General features: G+C 44.5%; 1 protein-coding gene across 2 annotated transcripts in view; it reads left to right on the top strand.

Annotated features, from left to right (window-relative positions):
* The window catches only part of DCAF5 (DDB1 and CUL4 associated factor 5), a 107,900-nt gene extending 90,604 nt beyond the window's left edge, over nucleotides 1-17,296 (top strand). For both annotated transcript variants that reach the window (XM_004370978.2, XM_023726317.1), the window contains exons 8-9: nucleotides 5,681-5,808; nucleotides 12,450-17,296. In XM_004370978.2, the coding sequence (XP_004371035.1) occupies nucleotides 5,681-5,808; nucleotides 12,450-14,222 (1,901 nt within the window). In that variant the 3' untranslated portion in view covers nucleotides 14,223-17,296. The remainder of the gene's footprint in view (nucleotides 1-5,680; nucleotides 5,809-12,449) is intronic.
* The last annotated feature ends 5,787 nt before the right edge of the window (nucleotides 17,297-23,083 follow it).

Below are 23,083 nucleotides of genomic sequence, written 5' to 3'. Positions count from 1 at the left end.
AGTTATGATACATTTTCCCCTGAATGGAGGGGAAAATATGCAGTTTCACTGCCAGTCTCACCCCCGCTACCAGTAGGCTGATGAAGTAGGCTGCAAACAGCTGGAAACAGGTTTTCATGGTCGTGTGTGTGTGTGTGTGTGTGTGTGCGCGCGCGCACGCGCGCACGTGTGTGCGTGTGTGCGTGTGTGTGTGCGTGTGTGTGCGCGCGCGCGCGCGCACCCACACTTTGTCTCTCCTTTTCCTAGATTTACGTTCATTCTGCATGAGTTAAAACCTGGGCATCTGCTTTTTCTTCCCATACAATTAGAAGAACAACTGTTTTTAATTGGCCACAAGTAGCTGGTTGCAAACACTTCCGAAGTACAGATGATGATGAAAGAAGAATTCAGTATAATTGACATTTTTTGTGCAGTTAAGCCTTGCTGCCTGTGGAACTCTTTGAGCTTTACTGACAGCACTGGCTCTCCCCATCTGGCTTTTTTCAACTCTTAAGTGGTTACATAGTCCCCAGGAGGCAGCCACTGTGCTCTCTGTATTGTCAGTACCCTTGGTTGTACTTCCCTTTGTAGTTTGAAACTTGGTGACCCTGGAACTGTTTATTCAGTCCTTTCGGAATTGTTAAGAGGTTTTTTGGACACCTCTTTTAGCTGTATCCAGGAAAAGGAGTAGTCCCTTTCCCTCATAGCAGTAAACTCTTAATTCTATCAGTGGAGTCAGAAATGAAATGGTATTTACAAGACCTCATTTTGGCAGATGATAATTTTAACCTTCTTTTCCTTCAAGCCCTGCTCCAGAAAAAATGAAGGAATTTATTCAGTTTGTTCACTTATTAAGTATCTTTAGACTTTAGATAAGACATTATGCAAAGCCCTATTGGTGACTAAAAGATAAACACATCCTTGCCCTCAAAGAGCTTCCAGTGTAAGGAGTAAGAAGAGAGTATGTGTGTGTGTGCGTGTGTGTGTGATTTTAAAATGGGCTCTAGGAGTTATATAAGTGGGTAATAAAGAGGGGCTTGAAGAGATCGTAGGAGATCATGGAATTAGCATTTCAAAAGGACTTTGTATAAATCCATAATTATCTGTTACTTAAGGGGTAGAATTTGCCTTTAAAGTAATCTAATCTTAGTATATATTTTGGATCCCTAGTGGCACAATGTTTAAGAGCTCCACTGCTAACCAACAGGTCAGCAGTTCGAATCCACCAGCCGCTCCTTGGGGCAGTCCTACTCTGTCCTACAGAGTCGCTGTGAGTTGGAATTGACTCAATGGCAACGGGTGAGTTTTAGTATATATTTTGGAGTTCCTTGGTGATACAAATGATCAGTGCACTCAGCTGCTAACCAAAAGATTAGAGGTTTGAGTCTACCCAGAGGTGCCTTGGGAAAAAGACCTGGCAATCACTTCTGAAAAATCAGCCACTGAAAACCCTATGGAGCACAGTTCTACCCTGACACATATGACATACCATGAGTCAGAATCTACTTGACAGCAAGTATTTCTGTACATAGATTTTTAATTGCTTATTCTCTTCCTATAATGATTACAGGACTATTCAGGGTTTCTATTCTGTCCTGACACTTGGGAGTCCTGAGGGAATAAACTTCCCTGGCTGACTATTGTGAAAGAGCAGTTGGTGGGTAAGGCAGGAGAGGGAAGTAAGGACCTATCCACTTAACTTCTTGTGTTGTCTGGGGTCATTTGGCCTTAGCATTTTAGAAAGGTCTTTGTCTGGATTCTGAGCAAAATGTTTTTTCTTGAGTCCTGGGATCCAGGGGTACCCTAAGGAAGTGAATGAGTCACTGATGCTGGAATCCTGTGAGATGGCCAGCTTTCATTTTCTTTTCCAAAGCCCTGCAGTAGAATAGATGAGACAATTATAGCCTGCCCTACCTCCCTAGCCTTTCTTCTAAACCAGAGGAAAGATGGATATATGGGTGCTTTGCCCTCTACTTGTGAAGGAAACCTACAAAATGGTGCCAGTGTGTTTGGCTGAGCCATCCAGAACAGATGGCCCAGAGAAATGGCTGTTGGTTTGTACTCCTGATTGTGTTTTTAAAGGAGTGAGACAAGTAGGGATGGGTATGTGTACATGTGCACACACACAACATGTACGTACACAACACGTATGTACACAACTCTGCCTATGTCTGTTTGAGGAAGCATTTAGTGAATCAGAGCCACTCTCATTTTGTAGTAGTCTGAATTATAAATATCTGAAGTAAATGTTTAAGTGATTCTTTTTGCCTTGTTTCTAGGGACAGACGAATTACATAAATGACAGCTCAGGGATGAGCTTTTTTGCTGAGTATGTGCTATTTTATGCATTGGTACCATTATTATTAGCTCGTGACTCAGGAACACTGGTGGCAAAGTGGTTAAGTGCTCATCTGCTAACCAGAAGGTCCATGGTTCAAACCCACTAGACATTCCTTGGGAGAAAGGTGTGGCAGTGTGCACCCGTAAGAGAAGCCTTGGAAACTCTGTGGGGCAGTTCTACTCTGTCCTGTAGGGTAGCTATGGGTCTGAATTGACTCGACGGCAGTGAGTTTGGTTTTTGGTTTAGATCATGACTCAGCTAGGCAACCATGGGGCAAAGATGATCCTCACTTGGGCCCTCACCCACAGCCTTAGAGAGGACCCTGACTGCTTCACAGGGAGATTATGTGGGCTATGTAGTTCCTGGAAAAAATTTTCCCCGCCTAACTCCTTCTAACTTGATACTGCCTGATGAGTGGCAGGGTCTGGCTAGATCACGGAGGAAAGGAGGCTCCAGGTTCTTACTGATACTGGCATCTTGATTTTAAACATTTCAGACTGAAGTGGAAACTATCTGATTTATACAAATCTCCAGGACTAATTTATTCTCCAAAAATTATTGTATCAAAACTATCTAGTAGCAGTTGTATAGTTGAAACCTAGAAGCCAGGAAAGAAACTAGTAGAGAGAGCCTCTCCGAAGTCCATTCATTGCTATGATTCCGTGTACACAGCCTTGGTTACCTTAAACAAATGGCAGCAGTAATTCTCCCTGTACCTGTTTTTACCATCATTCTCTTAGCTCTATTTACTTCCTCCTCTTTTTCAGATTTCCTAGCTACCGATTTGGGTAGGAGGAAGGAGAAAAGGGCTATATTAAATTTGCTGCCAAGAAGAGGAACCAGATGAGGTCACAGGGCATGAAAGAGCAATAGAAACCGTTTTTCCATGGTCTGAATTTTCAGGCATTGATACCCTTCAATTATTCTTTAGATCTGAAAGCTATTATAATTGTATTCCCAGTAACCATGATGGAAAGACTGATTTGGTTGGTAAATTTTAGTTCTGTGGTAGCTGATTCTTAAGACATGAGACCCTCTATCTGTCTGCCTTCTGTGGTACTTATTCTAAAATTGCCCTCTCCTCAAACACTATCCATTCAGGAAGTGTTTACTGAGCACTGGCAGTAGTTGAGGCACTGTGCCCCAGGTTCTGAGTGCAAGAGTAAGTAAGACAGATTCAGTCTCATGGAGTATGCAGTGTTAACAGTGTGATGAAACTCCCTGTGGTCATACTTTAGAGCTTGTGCTCACGATATCAGTGCATAGAACCTCCTGCCCCCCTCCCCCCACCGTTTTTAATTCAGGACTTCAAAAGAAAACCAACCAGTTTATAACGGCCAGAAAGGTTTAGAATTATGAGCCTGCCTCTATCCCTGTTTAAACCCTCTCCTCCCTTAAAGGCAGCTGATGTGATAGAAAAGGGTATTAGACATTAAAGCCAAACAGACTCTAGTTCAAACCCTGGCTCTGCCATTTACCAGCTGTATGATTTAGAAGAAAGTTACTTAAATTCCTTTTCTTGGAGGCAGTACGAATAAGCAAAATTGGTACTAGGTTTAACCCAAAGTTCCTTTGCTAGTCACCTTCATAATGAGGGTAGGGGTAGGAATAGGATGTTGGAAAAGTAGAATTCAGGGGAGACCTATGAACATCAACCCTATCCAGAAGAGGAATACACCCAAAGGAACTCTTTGGGAGTGGTGAGATTCCTGTATTGAGATAACTATTTTAGGTTTCTTAAATTTCTGTGGATCCCTTTTCTCAAGTTTATTTTTGTTTTGACTAGGCCTCGGTCACCTTGCCCTCCTCCCTCGCCACCTTAGGAACCCAGTGTACTTAACCTGCCCAAGGGTTCCGACTCTGGCAGCCTACCTCAGTGTTTAACCTTTTTCTCCATAAAAATGCACCAGTCCTGTGTCCTAGTCACTCTTTTCTTTCATGGTTTATTAGCAAACTTGATGTTGGACTGAGATGTGAATAGCTTTAAATCTAGTATCTATCCTAGATAATTCAAATATTAATTATGTCAAATATGGGGGAAAATTTAGGCAAAGGACATTTTGTCATTCACCAAGTAGAGCAGGCTGGCTAAGTTATAGTCAAGGGGCAGATCAATACAGTCTTGCTGTCATAAACAAGATAAGTGCATGACAGTAAAGAGGGATAGCCTCCATGAGGCAAAAGAGGAGTTTTCTCAGGAGATCAAAAGCAGAAGACACCTTCTTCAGAACGAGCAGATTATTTCTGCAGAAGGGATGTTGTTCTAGTCATTTCCCTCCAGCAGCTGAGATAATGAGAAACATTTGGAATGAGTATTTGAACAAGGTGGAGTTGGGAGTGGGATAGAGGCATGTGGAACAGATACTGCCTGATGACACCTATGCCCTTGGTAGGGATTTGCGTTTGGTAGGGATTGAGAAGGTATTCATTGATTAAACTATGTGTACTGACCAACTGAGGATTGCTCAGATTGACTCTGTTTTATATAGTTTAGAATTTGGGTGTGGGGTACATGTTCTCTGTGTGGGTGTGATACCCTTACCAGTGAAGTTAAACCTTTGAGATTATCCCAATTTCATAAATGATGACATCTTCATCTGTAAGTTCCAGACCTCTAGTACTTTTCTCAGTCATTGGAGAAGAAAAGCCAGCTTTCTGTCAGTGGCATCTTAATTTTAATCCATACATGGTATCTTTAGGGCTCACTGTCTGATTCAAATTCCAAATACTTGGACTCTACCTGTTATGAAGGAGCTTAAGAAAGTGACCCAAATCTCCTTTCTTCATCCTTAGTTCTCCCTGCTATCGGGGTAGAGTGGGAGGGGTATTCTCTCCATTATTTTTCCCATTGGTTTTGTTTGTTTGTTTTGTTTTTTTGCTCTCCTCATCATAGAAATTGAGGGCAAATGCATCAGAGATGCTTTCTGTGCATTTAAGTAATTACATGCTTCTGGATCTACATGTCCCTGGCTCTGCTGCCTAACTGTTCCCAAGCAGTTCAGTCTCATTTTGCTCATGACTAGCCTTTTCCAAGGTAACACTTGGAGTCTATCTTGGGGATCAAAAGCTTGAGAAATGTTTTAAGTGGCTTTGGCTTCATTGACAATGGAATTGCAGTGGGTGGGCGTGGGCAATGCTTAAAGGCTAAATAAAGGCTCTTGGTAAGAGCACATATGCTGAGAGAGGTTTCATCTTCACTCTTTCCATAGCAACTTTATCTGTAAGATTAAGGGTTCTGCTGGTGGTATAGTTAATAAAAAAATCTCAGCTCCCTTTCAGAGCTGTTTATCTGCCATTACTGGAACCTATTTACATTCATCCATTTCATTGCTTGGTTTTTGTTTCCTTCTCTCTCCCCAGGTGGCATTGGTAGGGTGGTCAACGGAGCCTTCATGGTGCTGAAAGGGCATCGATCTATTGTTAACCAGGTCCGGTTTAATCCCCACACCTACATGATCTGCTCTTCTGGTGTAGAAAAGATTATCAAGGTGAGGCACCTTCCCCTTCTGTCCTTTTAGAGAAATTATTACAATTCATAATTCAAAGTCTTTAGAACAATATATGTAGGACCTTATATCTAGACATACTGAAGGTCTATCAAAATTCTCAGGGATTTTGACATATTACAAAATACAGGAAAATTGATATTAAAAAACAGTGGAATAAAACCCTCCTTTCAGGACCATTTTTTTAAAATAGTGACTAGGCTTTGAAACAAAGTATCTTCTAGACACTACCTTGTATGCCACTACATTTCTGTTGGCCTTTGATGTCATGAATCTGCTTACCAAACCTCATCTGGAGGTTAGGGGAGCCGCTATCCCCTCAGTTTTCCAGTGTGCACTTTGCATTAATTGCTGTCCTGATATGGCACAGATGATTCCCAGAACCGTAGTTAGATTGTCACATAAAAACCACTGCATGTGGTTGTGATTGAGGCTACTTGGGTATGAATCCTAAACACTTGCATCAATTGTGCATCGCCTGAATGAACTCACCCCTGCCAAGGAATATTTTTATAGTCTGAAATTGAGGGCCCCAGCCTGGCCTGTGTCCATAAAAGGATGGCCTACTGCCCATCACTCTCATTCTAGTTGCTAGTAACCCTTGGATCTTTTTCCATATCTGAGGAAGTAAATGAGGGTTCAGGGCAAATGATGAATTCTTGAGGACCCTATGACAACTTGGCTTTTAAATAAGGACAGATGGCATTCCCCCCAAAAGTTAAAACACCACAGTTATTATTATTATCTTTTTTTCTGAAGTGACATTGAAAACTTGAGAGGTTTCAGGAAAACAAAAGGTAAAAAATGGTTTGTTGATGATTTTGGTAGTTTTCATTTTCTTTTGTTGTTTTTTGTTTGTTTTGAACTATCCAGAGTCAAGCCAAATTGTATTTGATGGCAGGGGGCAGCTATCAGAGATCTTATATTGGAGCGTTGGTCAATATTTGTATTTGCCCTTAGTCCAACTTTATTTAGGCTTTGTTGGTCCTGTGGATCAGAGCTGATTTCTGTGGCAGCACACATTTCCTCATAGGGCTAAAATGGGACTTCTAGATCATTTATACTGACTTTTTCTTAACCATCCAGAGTCACACAGCTCATTCATGCTAAAGCCAGGATAAAAGCCTGTTCTCTGTTCTTCCCAGTATACTGCCACATTCACCTTGTAAGTGGAAAGGCAGTGGACTGCCTGATGCCCCTCATGCTGGGTTTGATAATCTCTGTCAAGCCCTGTTCCTTGCATTGCTTTTCCCCCTCCTTTGGCCTGTGACCAGTGGGCTGTCACTGTGATGTGTCCTCTCCAGGACCATTGACGTCATTCTTTTTCTCAAGAGTTCTCCTTTAGAAGAGATTCCTGTTTGGCTGTGCACTCTGGGATGTTTCTGTGCTAAGTTTCCCCAATTACTGTTTAGTCAACTGAAGTCTTTACCCTTAAGGTCATAGATTGGAAACTAGCCAAGTTCTCAGAGGAGAGCAAGAAAAAAATGTTTTCTCTGTGAGGTTATCCAGACTGAACTAGGGAGCTCATTGCTCACAGATTCCCATGGGACCTGAACCCTCCCCCAGCAGGAGGTAGAGTTAACCGTCTGAACCCTTGAAAAGTCAGCACAGATGACCATAGTGGGAGGGAAAGCAAAAGGCTCTGGAGTTTTCAGCTATAGTCTCTTAGGTGCTGTCTGGTTGGAAATGGCATAAATTTAAAGCAGTGTAGAAAGGGATGTGGAAAGGAGAAGGACGAGGCAGAGTGAAATGCTGGCCTCGTCTGTCTGTTGGAATTTCTGCTCTTGTCTGCACTCACATCGTCCAGAAAGGCCATTGAGGTCTCAGTAGCCTTAAGTAGCATTCTGGATCTCTCTCCCATCTGTAAAGTCAGGAGGCTAAAAATCACTTGGCAGCCTGGAGTGCCATGTGAATTACTTGTGCCTGACGATTTCTGACTATTTCCATAAATGTCACTTTTCTACTTATTTCTTAGGGGCTCAGTGGCTCAGAGTGCCACATCCTACCTTGTGCTAGCCCAGCCTGAGACCTTTTTTTCTGTCTTACTTCACTCTACCTTCTCCCTATCCTTACCCTTTAGTGTCACTTTCTAGTCCAAGGAGAAAGGTGCCTGTTGTCAGGACTAGCCTCTGCTTGTCACTCATAATAGGTCTTCTGTCCCTCTGAATGTCCACACTTACCAAAAGAGGGGATTCGTTGCAGTTAATCAGGTGAGGGAGGGCAAGGTGGGGTAAATTCAGACATTTTTTCCCAAAGATCAATATTCATTTATTTACCACATACTTGTGATATATCTACTGTGTCCCATTTGTGCTAGGCCTTATGGGGAACACAAAGGGAAAGGTAACAAAGGTCCTTCTAGGAATTGATGACACAGTAGGAAAGACAAGAAATAAAAATAACGAAAATAAAGAAATGAAGATAATAAAAAAGTGCACAAGAGATATAAACAAAGTGCTAGGGAGGTTAGAGGAAGGAGAGATTTGTTCCCATCTGGAGTAATCTCTGTATAGGTAATATTTGAGCTAGATTTTTAAGAATAGGTAAGACTTCAAAAGGAACAAATAAGGTAGGAAGGACATTTCAAGTAGAAGGAATGGGTATTTCATTGGATCAGTAAATAGTTATTGACTACCTTCTTTTGTCAGGCACGGGGCTTTTGAACAAATGCTCAGAAGCAAGATAGTATAGGACCCATTCAGAAAATGATCACATGAAGAGTATGTGAAGGAGAGCGCTAGGAGATAAGGCTGGGAAGGTTGGCTGGAGACAGGCCCAGAGGGTCTTGGAAGCCAGATTAGAGAGTGTGGAGAGCCCCTGAATAGCAATTTAGGAACTTTTCTGTGTAGTTTTTCTCAGTAGATGGACAAACGTCTAAGTTCAGTATAGTAGCGCAAGGAGAGAAGAGAGCTTAGAGCTGCTGCATAAAACGTGATGGTGGCTTGTGTAGATCTGAACACTTGGTACATAATTGCTTTCCACTTTAATGATGTTTGAGTAAGAATTGAACTGTATACTTTTCCTCAGCAGCTTCTAGAGCTAAACTTTTCATTGGACTTGGAGAGACAGCTACTTATCCCTCCTTTTTCTCATGAACCATGACCCATCGGGAGACATATCTAGTCACATTTAAGACGTAACAGGGAGTTGTTTTTCCATTGCCTTACTTCTGAATTGTTGAGTTTCAGTGTAGGGAAATCAACAGTTTCACAAATGTTTGAAATTCATATTTTAAGGATGAGGGCCATCAAAATAGGGAAAGTCAGTACTTCTGAGATTCAAAAGTCTGTCTGATGATGGTTCTAAAACTTTCTGGTTATAGCACTCAGGTGCCAAATGAAGGCGAAAACCCACATTTTTTGGTCCTTTGGTATAGGTATGTCGTTTCTACAGATGAGAAATGGGCTTTAAAAGATGAAGTCATTTGCCTAGGGCCATGTAAAGCGGTGGAAGCTGGGGTTCCCTACTTGCTCTACCTGGTCCCACAGCTCTGAACTACACATTCCTTGAGGATTGAAGACTGGCTCTCTGGGATGGAGGTTTTGTTTCACTCTGAATCTTAGGATTGGATGAGACCATGTAGTTCGCTTTTTAGATGAGGGAGCTGTGCTTCACGCAAGGTTACCAGCTCGCTAGGAGCTGAGTGGGAACTTAGAATCAAGTCTCCTTCCTCCTGGTCTAGCGTTTTGTTCCATTACTCCATGCTTCAGGAATGAACAGTCTACCTCAGCTTAATACATTCCAGAGCCCAAATAAAAGCTGACATTGTGTTATGATTTTCATTTCTGAAGTGAAAACATGGGCGGCTGCGTAGTAATAGATTCTTAGAACCTCGAAACTGGCTTATTGAATAATTGGGCCAGCATCTCACCATTAATATTTTGTATTTCTGTTAACAAATTCTGTGTTTCTATGAAATACAAATAGATTTATCTTCATATTAGAAAACATGGTTAGTAACATTTTGCCATTTTAAACTGAGAAGGTGAGAGAATTGATCCAGAATTAAGAATAAGACCCAGAAAGCATTCTAAGGTCTTTGCCCTTTTAGACCCCTCAGCTTCCTTTCTGTCTTAGTCATCTAGTGCTGCTATACCAGAAACACAACAAGTGGTTGGTTTTAATAAAGAGAAGTTTATTTCCTCACAGTTAAAGTAGGCTAAAAGTCTAAATTCAGGGTGTCAGCTCCAGGGGAAGGCTTTCTCTCTCTCGGCCTTCTTCTTGTCGGTGTTCCCCTGGACTAGGAGCTTCTCTGTGCAGGGACCCCAGTCCAAAGGATGCGCTCTGCTCCCGGCACTGCTTTCTTGATGGTATGAGGTCCCCCTGTCTCTCTCCTCACTTCTGCCTTTTATATCTCAAGGCATTGCCTCAGGATACAATCCAGTCTTGTAGACCGAGTCCTGCCTTGCTGACACAACTGCCACCCATCCTCCCTCATTAACATCATAGAGGCAGCATTTACAACATATAGGAAAACCACACAATACCAGGAATCATGGCCTGGCCAAATTGATACACACATTTTTTGGGGGGACATAATTCAAACCATGACACTTTCTAAGCCACCAAACTCTTTTCATTCCCTCAGACATCTGTTTGCAGAGATAGTTATTTATAGCTTGAGCCCGATACTGGAAGCCATGTCTTTTAGGAATTTATGGGTTAAGAAAGTCCTTCAAGCAAATCCATTATTTCCCAGTGTTTATTTTATGCTAACTATATCTGAAGGAACCCTGGTGGCGCAGTGGCTAAGCGCTCAGCTCCTAGCCAAAGGTCAGTGGTTGGAACCTACCAGTCACTCCACAGGAGAAAGGTGTAGCAATCTGCTTCCATAAAGATTACAGCCTTGGAAACCCTATGGGGCAGTTCTACTCTGTCCTATAGGGTTGCTATGAGTTTAAGGGAGCCCTGGTGGCACAGTAGTTAAGTGCTCGGCTGCTAACCAAAATGTCAGTGGTTTGAACCCACCAGCTGCTCTGGGGACAAAAACCTGGCGATCTGCTCCTGTAAGTATTACAGCCTAGGAAACCCCATGGGGCAGTTCTGCTCTCACCTGTAGGGTTGCTATGAGTTGGAATTGACTCGATGGCAATGGATTTTTATATCCTAGTGTTTCTGAAAAGTTGGTCCACTCACTTACCCATCCCTTGGGTTCTTGTTAAGAACACAGAGTCCTGGTACCCACCCATGACTTATTAAATCAGACTCTCTAAGAGTGGGCTCAGAAGTCAGCATTGTAATTATCTATTTCAGGTGATTCTTAACGCACTCTAAAGTTTGAGAACCACTGCCTTAGAACTCCCCTGGGTGAGATTATGAAGCTAGAGAGGGGCAAACACCTGGGAGTTGTGGGCAGTTGAAGGAAGAGTGAATTTGAGTTTGGAATTGGTGACAAGAAGCTAATCTACAAAGTTTCTTCAGCCCCTCTTGAACTGGGGGTCCTCCAGGGAGACACTACCTCCCCAGGTGTTGCCAAGTAAAGCACAGCTGGAACTGGGGATCTGGAACAGACCTCAGCAAAGTTCTTACAAGGAGAAGAATTTGCCCTTAGGCAGCTTTGGGGAAACAAAGCCATTGTCTTGATGGGGGATAGGGAATGAGGGGCCACTGTTTTCTGAGTTGGGTGCCATCTAAAGATAGATGCCTGCTTGTCAGGCAAGAAAGTCACCTAGAATTTCATCTGAGTTACCATGGCTACCGGCTGATGTAACTGAGCTTTTCTATGCTGCTCTGTGGCCAGTCTTTATAGTGTAGTGTAGGTCGTTAAGAGCTGGGCCTTTGCATTCAGACATACCTGAGTTTGAATTCTAGTTTGCACTTTTTGGCTATAAGCTCGTGTCCCTGACCAAGGAGTAGAGGAGTGATAAGGGACGGGACTCCAGTCACCTCTTTTGGGGGGAGGGTGTCCTACCTATTCATCTGCAGCTAACAGAAGCGTTGGGGAGCAAGCCAACAGCTCCCCAGTTAAGAGAACCTAGTTTCCTGGGTAACTGATGCCTGCACATCCTAGAGGGAACTGCAGTGTAGGCAGTTGGCTATTCTTATCAAGCTCCAGTAAGCAACTCCTTTTAGTTAAAAATAGAGATGTCACAGTTGGGGAGAAGTGGAGCTATAAGCTGAAATTTTAACTGTCACAGAGAACTGACTGCTGGGTTTGTTTCACTTTGGAAAAGCAGCAGCTCTCTGTGCATAGCTTCAGTCTTCTTCTGAGAGTTTTAAACACATTGACCAATCTTCAAGTCATCCTAAATCCCCTGAGATTATGTAGGGTAGTATTGTAATTTCCAAGCTGTGAATAGAGGAAACTGAAGGAGAGGGAAATTGAGGGGGGATATGGAATGTGATTATTCTGGGCCTAAAGACAAGACGGAGATCCCCTGATACTTGGTTAATGCTATGCCCTAGCCCGTACTTTTTCCCACATCTTATTCTAGAAGCCTCAGTTTTCATGTGCAGTCCACATAATCCAGACTGTGAAGGATATATTTTTTAAGCTGGTTAGCAAGTCCTGGCCAAATGACAGGGAGGGTCTGGGGAAGCTCTGCCTTGGTATACTTTATCGCTGCCAGCTTTAGAAGTCTTTCCAATCAGTGTCTGGTTGCTTTTGTTTTTCTTCTGTGTAGATCTGGAGCCCATACAAGCAGCCAGGATGTACTGGAGACCTCGACGGTCGGATTGAGGATGATTCTCGCTGCCTCTATACCCATGAAGAGTACATCAGCCTTGTGCTGAACAGTGGGAGTGGCCTATCACATGACTATGCCAACCAGTCAGTCCAGGAGGACCCCCGGATGATGGCCTTCTTTGACTCCCTAGTGCGCCGAGAGATCGAGGGCTGGAGCTCTGACTCAGACAGTGACCTCAGCGAGAGTACTATCCTCCAGCTGCACGCTGGGGTCAGCGAGCGCTCAGGCTACACGGACTCAGAGTCTTCAGCTTCACTGCCCCGCTCCCCGCCCCCCACAGTGGATGAGTCTGCTGACAATGCCTTCCACCTCGGGCCTCTGCGGGTCACCACCACAAACACGGTGGCATCAACTCCGCCACCACCTACATGTGAGGATGCTGCCTCTCGCCAGCAGCGCTTGTCTGCTCTGCGGCGCTACCAGGACAAGCGCCTCCTGGCCCTTTCCAATGAGTCTGATTCTGAAGAGAATGCCTGTGAGGTTGAACTGGACACAGATCTCTTCCCCCGACCTCGGTCACCCAGCCCTGAAGATGAGTCCAGCAGCTCCAGCAGCTCCAGCAGCTCAGAGGACGAGGAGGAGTTGAATGAACGCCGAGCCTCTACCCGGCAGCGAAATGCTATGCGGCGCCGGCAGAAGACACCCCGAGAAGAGAGGCCTAGTGCCCCAACCAAGTCCACCAGCACCTACATTGGAGAAGACAACTACGATTACCCCCAGATCAAAGTGGATGACCTCTCCTCCTCCCCTGCCTCCTCCCCTGAGCGGAGCACTTCCACTTTGGAGATTCAGCCAAGCCGGGCATCACCAACCTCCGACATAGAATCAGTTGAGCGAAAGATTTATAAAGCTTACAAGTGGCTTCGCTACTCCTATATCTCCTACTCAAATAACAAAGATGGAGAGACCTCCCTCGTGACTGGGGAGGCAGATGATGGGAGAGCAGGAACCAGCCGCAAGGACAACCCAATCCCTTCTTCCAGTAAGGAAGTCTGTCTAAACACAGCCGTGGCCCAGAGAAACCAGGACCTACCCCCTGAAGGCCGCAGCAAGGACGCTTTTAAAGAAGGGACTTCTACTAGAAACCCCAGCAATGGCCCAGGCCATGAGCACAGCAGCCATACTTGGGCAGAGGTGCCAGAGGGCACCTCTCAGGACACTAACAATAGTGGCTCTGTAGAACACTCTTTTGAAACCAAGAAGCTCAATGGAAAAGCCTTGAGCAAGGCCCTGAGCAGCCGGTCTGAGGAGTCGCCCTCTCCTCCTGTCCCCAAGGCATCTGGCTCCACTCCCAGCAGTGGGTCTGGCAACTGTCCCAGGACCCAGTCTGATGACAACGAAGAGAGGAGCCTTGAAACCATCTGTGCCAACCACAACAATGGACGCTTGCACCCCCGCCCCCTTCATCCCCACAACAATGGGCAGAACTTTGGGGAACTGGAGATGATGGCTTATTCTTCTCCAGGACATTCAGACACTGACCATGATAACTTGTCCCTGGCAGGGACACTCCTTCACAGAGATTGTTGTGGGTCTGAAATGGCCTCTGAGACCCCCAGTGCTGGAATGAGAGAGGATCCGACTGATCCCCCAGCCACAGACAGCAGCAGCAGGGGTATTCATGGCCACAGTGGCCTCAAAAGGCATCGAGTAGAATTGGAAGATGGAGATCCAGAGAATTCTTCCTCAGAGAAGAAATTAAAGACATGATAAATATAAAGGGGAGGGGGGAAAAGCTACGAAAAGTAGCTTTACCAAAAAAGAAAAAGAGAAACAAATTCTGTTTAGTGAACACAGAGGAAAGGAAAAAAAAGTATTAAAGGCACGTAAAAACCAGGGCCTGAAATTTTGTGTCTGACGCTGCTCCCTTCTATTCAACGATGGGTCTGAATGTTTAGTTGGCTGTTGGCTTATGCTGTGGTAAGAAAGGGGGGAAAAAAAGTGACTCCCCTAGCGAGGCTTGAGCATAGTGTACCTGTGCAAGGTTCTGTTAAAGTAAATCCTCATTGAGATGTTTGACTTGTTCTTGTGTATGTGTGCACTGGCACGCGTGAGTTCAGCCTCTTTGCCCAGCTGTCTCAAGACTTTTCTTTTAGTTCTCGATCAGAGTGGATCTATGGATGTGTATTTTTTGCCATCTCACCCTGTTTACATGCCGTAGATGTTCAGGCTTAATGATGAGTGCCTGTTAAGTTAGGTTGTGCTGCCACTGAATTGTGGATTCACGCTGGAAGAATAGAAAGGAGAATGGAAACAGGCTTTCAGCCCATTGGTTGGGCTGGAGAGGAAAGCACGGTTGCATTCTTAAAGAAACCTTCCATGTTCTCTCTAAGTAGCACTTCTTCTTTGAGCATTTAATGTGGACATGCTTAAAGATGGAACATTTTTAATGCTAATGAGAGGTTAGCACTTAAGATCAAATTCAAGGAGAACGTAGATCCCTGATAAATCTCACTGTTTGCAAATTGAATAATGCTGCAACACATACTGTATGGAGGCCACAAAATATGACTAGTTATGGGTGACACACTATAACCAGTTAGGTACTAGTTCTAAAGGCACTCAAAAAGCCACAGGTGCTTCCTTCACCCCATGTGATGGATCTAGGCATATTGAAAGAGAGCTCTCAAGAGCTTTGTGTTGAACTGCTAAAGTGAACGCTTATAGGTGTGTTAATGAAGAAAAGTAGTGAAGAGGAGAGTGTGGTACTAGATTCATTTAATTCAACCCAAAACCACTGGTCAGAATCGGTGGGACTGGCATTTTCTCCCAGGCTTGCAGTTGACAGAGGCTGTGGTGTTCTGACTAGAACTTGCAGAGCAGTAGGCACCTCAAAGTTACAGATCCTTATTGAGTAGATCTGCTAGGAGGCACAGGCTGTGAGAGAGGAGTTGCTGGTTAAAACTCATGACTCCCAGAAGAGACTCAGTTGCACTGGGGTAGATGATTGAGGGGGAAATGATCAAGAGATTTGTAGTGGTGGTTACAGCCACCTGGGTATCAATGAAGGGCTCTGCAAAACAGGAAAAGCTAGGAATGACCAGATATCTTGTTGGTGTAGATGTCCCGGAAGAAGGAACAGAGAGAGAGAGAAGTACAGCTTTCTTGTGTGCAAGGGTGCCAGACAACTAGTAGCCCAGCTGGAATTGGCTTAGGAGGATCTCATGGGTGCCTGATGTGGCCTCACTGACCCAGCCCTCCTTTTAGAGGAGGACCTGGCCTGCTGGAACTGGGATGGAGAGAGACAGCCTGTAGAGGATGAAGACTGGGATGAATGCAGGCACGGGGGAGGGGGGTTATTTATAAAAAGAAGGTTGTTGATCTAAGCCGAAAGGAGATGTCATCCTGCTAAGCTTTTTGCACAAGGAAAGATGTGCCTGGTTTTGTGATGCAAATTTGTGTGAAAATACTATCTTGGAAGAAGATGTTTTCTATCAGCAGTGTGAGTAGCAGTGGGGAAGCTTTCCATTTAACAACTGTAATCTTACTGGGGGAGCAGGAAAGTGATTCTGTAACCAACATTAGAATTACTTTGGACTTGTAATCAAAATGGTTCTATGATTTGTCTTTGACTATTCACGGATAATTGTAAATTCTGATTTTATAAGCCCGAGTCATTTTACATTTGCTTTTCCAAAATTTATTAAATTGGAATTTTTTAATCCTTTAATACAAAAAAAGGTACAATCACTCAGTGTGTGTTTCTCTTCCCCTTCCCAGTCAGCTTACCCAATTGTTTATTTTAATCTAATCACTAGGTTACCTCTTCTGACTTCTCTAAGGACAATCCACATATCTTCCTGGAGAAAAAGAAGTAGGTAAAGTTCCCTTGAGAACTGTCTACTTGGTAGTTACAGTTCCCGAATGGAAAACTTGGTCTTTTCACGTTAAAAGCCTTAATCGTGTTTGGGTACCCAAAAGAGAGTCAGTGTTCATTCTGGTTAACTTTACAATCCAAGAAAGATCATTTTTAGCAAGGATGTCCTTCCGTCCTTGGGAGAGACTCTTCCCAGCACCTGAGGTTCAGCTTACCAGGAAATAGACCCCACGAGATATAATAGCAGCAGGCTGAGAAATGTTTGTCTTCCTAGCCAGTCCACCCTCATTTCCAAAGATCTCATGCCTGTGACTGTGGTCCTGGAGATCTTGCACGAACCACTTCTAGGGTCCCTTTTCCTTTTCGAAAGCCCTTGTAAAATTGAGGCCCCAACTTTGGAGGCACGTTAAGAATTACCTGACAGTGCCTGTTGTGTTTTCTCTGCATCCTGTACATAAAGTTTTAGGATCTGGTCCAGATAAGGTAACAGCTTCTCTCCACTTGATTTTCCAGCTGGTTTTGTAAGCGATTCCTGTGTCTCTAGGACAGCAGGTAAATCGGATGTTGGCTTGGGGCAAATGAAGATTGCAACTGTGTTTCATCTAATAAGCTGAGTCTTGTTTGTACGTCAAGGTGCCTTCTTCTGCTGAAGCCTTACTTCCTCACAAGCCCTGCCTCTTCTCACCCAGCAATGGTTAAACTCTTCTCTTGTGTATATGCAAATAAACCTAAACCTATTATTCACTTCTAACGTCTTCCTCTTCTCTTCCAGGGAAGGCTTGGTTGCTTAGACACCCCCTCCTCCTCCTTTTCTGTTTTAATTCTTGCCTGTTCAAGTCATTTGGGGCGGGGGGCAGGTATTTTTTAGCCCGAGGACAGTTTTAGCCTAGTTGGAAACTAGATTTAAAGCTGCTGAAAAAAAAAGCCCATTGCCATGAAGTCAATTGTGACTCATAGCGACCCCATAGGACAGAGTAGAACTGCCCCATAGGGTTCCCAAGGAACAGCTGGTGGATTCAAACTGCTGACCTTTTGGTTAGCAGCCCATCTCTTAACCACTGCACCAGCAGGGCTCCAAAGCTGCTGAGGATGAGAAGAAAAACTGGTAGCCCACATCCATTACAATGTTTTCTTGTCAGTGGTCATTGTATTGGGACAAAGGTCACATCTGGACAGCAAAATGTGGGGTAGGAGAAGGTAGCTACTTGGTTTCCTTTAGCAGCAGGCTTAGAGGGACTTAGGATAGTGAGGTCCTGGAATTGACAGTTGTATTAGTTGGAACTGAGGAAGCAATACAGACAAGTGACATTTCAAACAGCCCCCAAAGAAATTGTTTCCTGGTGTTTCCAAATCTCAGGTGGCTTTTTCCTGCCCTGTCCCAGGCATGCATTGCAAACTTTTTTTTTCTTTAAAAAATAAAAGCAAAACATGTATATTCCATCTATAAAGCTGCCTCCTACAGTTAACTGAAAAATTCTTGCCAACAAGATTCTTGTCAGGTAACAGACTTCCAAAGGAAGGCTGTGCTTATAAACTAAACAGGGCACTGTGCCAGGGTTGAAACTCCATGTTGAAGTAAGGCTCAGTGGGTCCCAAACCTGCCCACAAGAGCAGGATAGTGGCTTTTGGCAGGCTGTGTGGTTCTATCAGATGAGGTATTCCAGTATGAGTGCTGGTTTGTCCTTGAGCACTCATAGTGGAATGAAATAACAAGAATTCAAGTGGTTTGAAAGTAATTTTGAATTTCTTGAAAGAATAGTGCTTCCCACAAGCAATAGAAATACATTTGAAAGGGAAATCTGAGCTAGCTGCACCCTAATTGCATTTCATTGCTAGTGCAAAGGTGGTAAGATGCTTCTTGAAATTGAGACATTAGAAGCAGTTTTGAATTGGAAGTTTAGGGGCAAAGATAAGCCTCACTAGGCCCGGAAGCACTAACGAGGGGATAAGCAGAAGTTACTCCATTACTCAACAGGGTTTACTTGAGCTGTGCAAAAGGGTCCTGCAGTGCTTATCTACAGGACAGCTGCGTTGTAAGGAAATGGAATATATGGTATTTCAAGCTTACTGAAGTTGAATGTGACCGCTTTCACAGAGTCCAAAGCCGTGAGCTCATGGAATATTACAGCGGAAATATAGAGTGCTAGCTTAGAAGTTTCTATCTGCCTTTGTTAGTACCCCCCCAAAAGCTAAGGAAAGACAACAAAACACTAAGATATCCAGATCCCAACCCAGGAGCCTTAGTGGCAGGGGGGTCTTTAGGGAAAATGGAAGGGATGACATTTGGGGGAAGAGGATTAAGGTGACTCTGCAATGGAAGAAATGGTTTCCATAGCTTCCTGGAGCCATACAACTGACATCCAGCATGACATGGGACTGGCCTCTAAAACACTTGCTCATCAGGATTCTCCAACCCACAAGTATATCCCACTCTAACCCAAGTATAATCCCTAATTTATAGTGGATGTCAGTAAAAATACAACATTGGTTTGGGAGAAATTCTCTTTGCTAGAATGAATAAATTCCTAGAAATAAAGATTGCATAATGACCCAAACACCAACATACTTAAACATACACCTCAAACAGGTGTGCTTGGCATAGGCTTTCATAGGGTTACATACATCTCCCCACCTGACTACTCTTAGGCTAGTTATTGACGAGATTTGGTCCTACTCCTACATCTTTTTTCACTTGCTTATTTTCTCGTCATGTCTCAGAGTCAATGTTTCCTAACATTTCTAGTCTTTCCAAGACCCCACCTTAAATTCTTAGAGCTAACTTCTGTTCCTTTCTCTTTCCCCTAAGAGAGTCCTGTGAGTGGAGTGGAAATGGCATTGAACTAGCAAGAGAAGTGGATTACATACTGGTTCTTCAATGGAGTAGCTGTGTGAGCCTTGGACAAGTCATTCAAACTCTTGGGAGTCGTTAACAGGGGTCCCTCTCAACTCTAAAATCTGATTCCTTTCATCCCAGCTCCTGTATATGTCCCTCCCCAGATTCAGAGGGCTCTCTAGATCCCACTCTGGCGAGTCCTCATTCCTGAAACATCCCTGTAAGTGCCCATCAGAACTAGCCAAGATCTCTGGCGAGTTATAACTGCTCAGAGACTGAAGCTTTTCATCTGTAAAATGAGGAAAGAGTGCCTGTCTCAGCACATTGTTAGACAATTAAAAGAGTGTATATATGTACGTATTTCCCTATCTTTCTATATATACTTAGATATAGGTATAGATATGTATCTAGAAAAAGAGGCAGACCCCTCAGTGAGATGGATTGACACAGTGGTTGCAACAACGGGCTCAAATATAGCAACAATTGTGAGGATGGCTCAGGACCAGGCAGTGTTTCGTTCTGTTGTACATAGGGTCACTGTGAGTCGGAACCAACTCAACGGCACCTAACAACAACGTGTATCTAGATCATTTATCTAGATACAGGTATATAGAGAGTTTAAAACAGTGCCTAATACATAGAAAGCACTAAATAAGCGTTTGCTGTCATTAGCACATCCTCCCTGTTTTGCTCTCATTCGTTATTACTATCAACAACATGTGCATACTGTATGGAAGGCTTTTTTGGATGAGGTCTGCCAAGGAGTACAGAAAATAAGTTCTTCAGAAAAAGAACTTACCATTTATTAGTAATCTAAAACCATGAGAAAAGTGTGAATTGTCTCCATTATAGTGGATCTGACTAAAGCTGAGTTTGGTGCCTTGCACACCACCTCTGACTTGGGTAACCAGATGACTAAAGGCTCTGTCTGAGAGCTGAAGCTTAAGAAAAAAAAAAGCCAGACCTGGCTGAGAGAGGCCTCACAGACCCTTGCTTACTACAGCAGGTCTGCAGGAGTTTGGGGGAGGGGTTGGGAGAGGAGTGGAAGATTTCATTTCTTAAACTATAGTCTTAATATGGTGGTGCTGGAGATGCCTCAGCCCTCTAGAGCTGGGGCAGCAAACTTCTCTCTGGCCTTCGGAGCTTAAATTCTCTGATCTGGCAGCAGGCTGGCCCTAGAGAATTAAGAAAGTGGCAAGCTATGGAAATTCTCTGTGTTAAAGCCAAAGAAAAGTTTGGCCAGAGTTTTCGGTGCAGGATTGTTTTGTGTGTGTGTGTGTGTGTGTGTGTGTGTGTGTCTAAAATATTCTGTGAAGCTAAACCATAAAAGACAGAATTCTGACCAGGAGAAAGGGTCAGAGTTCGGTCCCAGCCCACGAAACCCTCAGGACAGATCTGGAATAGAGATTTAAGAGCACATGCGTGGCACTTGGGGAGAGCAGGCGGAGAAATATGAGAGGAGGGTTTTGAATTGTTGGAGGAAAAGAGGCAATGGAATTATACTTGGGGGAAAATTTTTTCAAATAAAACATCTGCCAGAAAAGAAGCCAGAGCAAGGGTCAGGGAGTCTGGGAGGGCAGAGAAGAGTTAAGGCCTAAGTAGGCATTTGTGACCTTACCCTGAAGAAGATGGGGAGGTGCTATATCATCCAGTTCAGCCCCCTCATTTTAGAGATTGAGAGGCCAAGGCCGGTTAGTGCTGGGCCTGACCTCTGACACAAGTGTTCTCCCCGTATCTTGTTGGTTCCTCCTAGATGTGGTCCTTTGGTTTGGGGAGGGGGCAACATCTTGATCCCCACTCCAGCTGGGATCTGATTACAATATATAGCAGTAGCAAGGGATTTAAAATGGCCTATAAGGAGGCAAAACCAAAAACCAGTTGCCTTCAAGTCCATTCTGACTCATGGCGACCCTTTGTGTGTCAGAGTAGAACTGTGCTCCGTAAGGTTTTCAATGACTAATTTTTCAGAAGTAAATCACCAGGCTTTTCTTCTAAGGAGCCTCCGAATGGACTCAAACCTCCAACTTTTCTGTTAGCAGCCAAGCATGTTAACTGTTTGCACCACCCAGGGACTCCCTATGGAGAGAGAGAGGGTGTGTGTGTGTGTGTGTGTGTGTGTGTGTGTAAAGGCAGGGTGAGGAGGGTAGAGTCTTTTGCAAAGGAAAAACAGGGTTAGCTAAACTTGGACTGTCCCTACCCTCAAAAAACAACCTGGACCCCAAGGCCCTACACTCAGACTCACATGTGACTTGTTCTCTGCACCTCTCTTAACAACTCTGACCATTCCCTGGTTGCCAAATGCAGTCCTAATGTTTCCGCACTTGGGAGACATAAAAAAAATCCCTTGGATGACTTTCAGAGAAGAGCAATAAACATGTTGGGAGTGTTGGAAGAAAAGATAAAAGGGCCAGAGGGGAAGGTGGCAGCTGCAGCCGTTAGATTTTAGGTATGCAAGGGCTTAGCAACGGGAGAAGGCCTTTCAAGTTGTAAGCAATCAACTGGGAATCTACCCAGTAGCAAGCCCAAGAAGATTGGTTCACATCGCTGTTCTTTTCTTGGCTGTGGAGTTCTGGTAAAATCTTTTTCCTAAACTAGCCATGAGAAGCAGCTTATAGCTCATGCCCCTTTATCCCCAGTTTTAAACTTTTCTGCTCAAGGGAAATGCTAGCACTTTTTTCCTCAAGCAGCTGCCTGGGGTGGAATTCCATGGGCAGGAGCTGGCCAAATTTAGCCTCTGTGGGAGAAGGCTGGTCAGCACTGCAGCCTTGGGCCCAGCCCCAGAGGGAGGAGCAGTCAGATCGAGACTCTGTCCCACTCCAGGTCTGGCTGAGTGTGGGGGCCAGAGTTGACACAAGGGTATACTTGCCCTCTGTTCAGGCCACTGTCCAAATACTGCAACCCCTCTAACTTGTCCTTCTATGGAGAGACCTGTGGGGATGTCCTAGGCTTGGGCTCTTGCTAAATCAGGTGGCTCCGTGTGTCCCTCGTGAGGCCAGCTGTGTCCAGAGTCGTCAACGGCATTTGATCCACTGACTTCCCCTCTCGCCTCCTCTGATGTGAGGTCCAATAGGCAACCTCACTTCCCCCTGAGACTGGCTGGGGGGAAGGAGTTGGAACCCCTGCCTGCCAAACATCGACACTGTTTTTACCTCTTCATCCCTTGACTCTCAGGTTAATAAGCCTGCAAATGAAGAATTCAAGACCTGGGGAGCTCTTGGATTCCATTCAGAAAGGAAGCAAAGGGTTGCCTGGACTGATCCTGATGGTGGTGCACAGAGGTCAGGGGAGAGGGGAGCCACGAGAGGGGACCAAAGGTGAGCATGTTTCTGGGGTCTCCTTTGAAAAGAGTCAAATTTATGGAATTTTGACTGGAATTGTTGGAGCAGCAGGCATAAGAGGCCAAGCTATGTTTTCCTTGAAGAGGATCAGCTCCTTTGTGTCAAAGGAGATCATTTAGACTATTTTTAATTGAGACTGGCTTTTGTGATTGCTAACCAGTGATGGATCCAGGGCTCTGCCTTGGGTGTTCATAGGGCCAGGACAAAGCCTTGACAGGCAGAAAGGAGATCTGTTTAGCTAGGCCCCGACTTCATGACAGATGATGGCCTCCTCAACTCCTAGACAGTGCCACGTCTCCACTTTCTTCAAGCTCCAGGGTTCCCACCTTTAAAATCTAGAACAGGCAGGCTCTTTAAAAAGATCACTAGGCACCCCAGGGCAGGGCTGTCCCACGTGCTTTTGCAGGCTGCACAGTGCCTAAGCCTAGGGGTTGCCATTCACACTGTGGTCTATGTGACTGGCCCGTCTTAGAGTTGTGGGAGGCACAGCCTGCTCACCTGTACAGCACAGTCCTGAAGTTCCATCAAGTGGAGCAGCCAGCCCAGAAGAGGGGCATTTGTGACCTGTGGTTCTCTTTCCACT

This window comes from Trichechus manatus, unplaced genomic scaffold (assembly GCF_000243295.1).
Source record: "Trichechus manatus latirostris isolate Lorelei unplaced genomic scaffold, TriManLat1.0 scaffold00010, whole genome shotgun sequence".
NCBI lineage: Eukaryota > Metazoa > Chordata > Mammalia > Sirenia > Trichechidae > Trichechus > Trichechus manatus.
The sequence above is the reverse complement of the archived record's forward strand: the minus strand, read 5'-3'. Positions and strand labels throughout refer to the sequence as shown.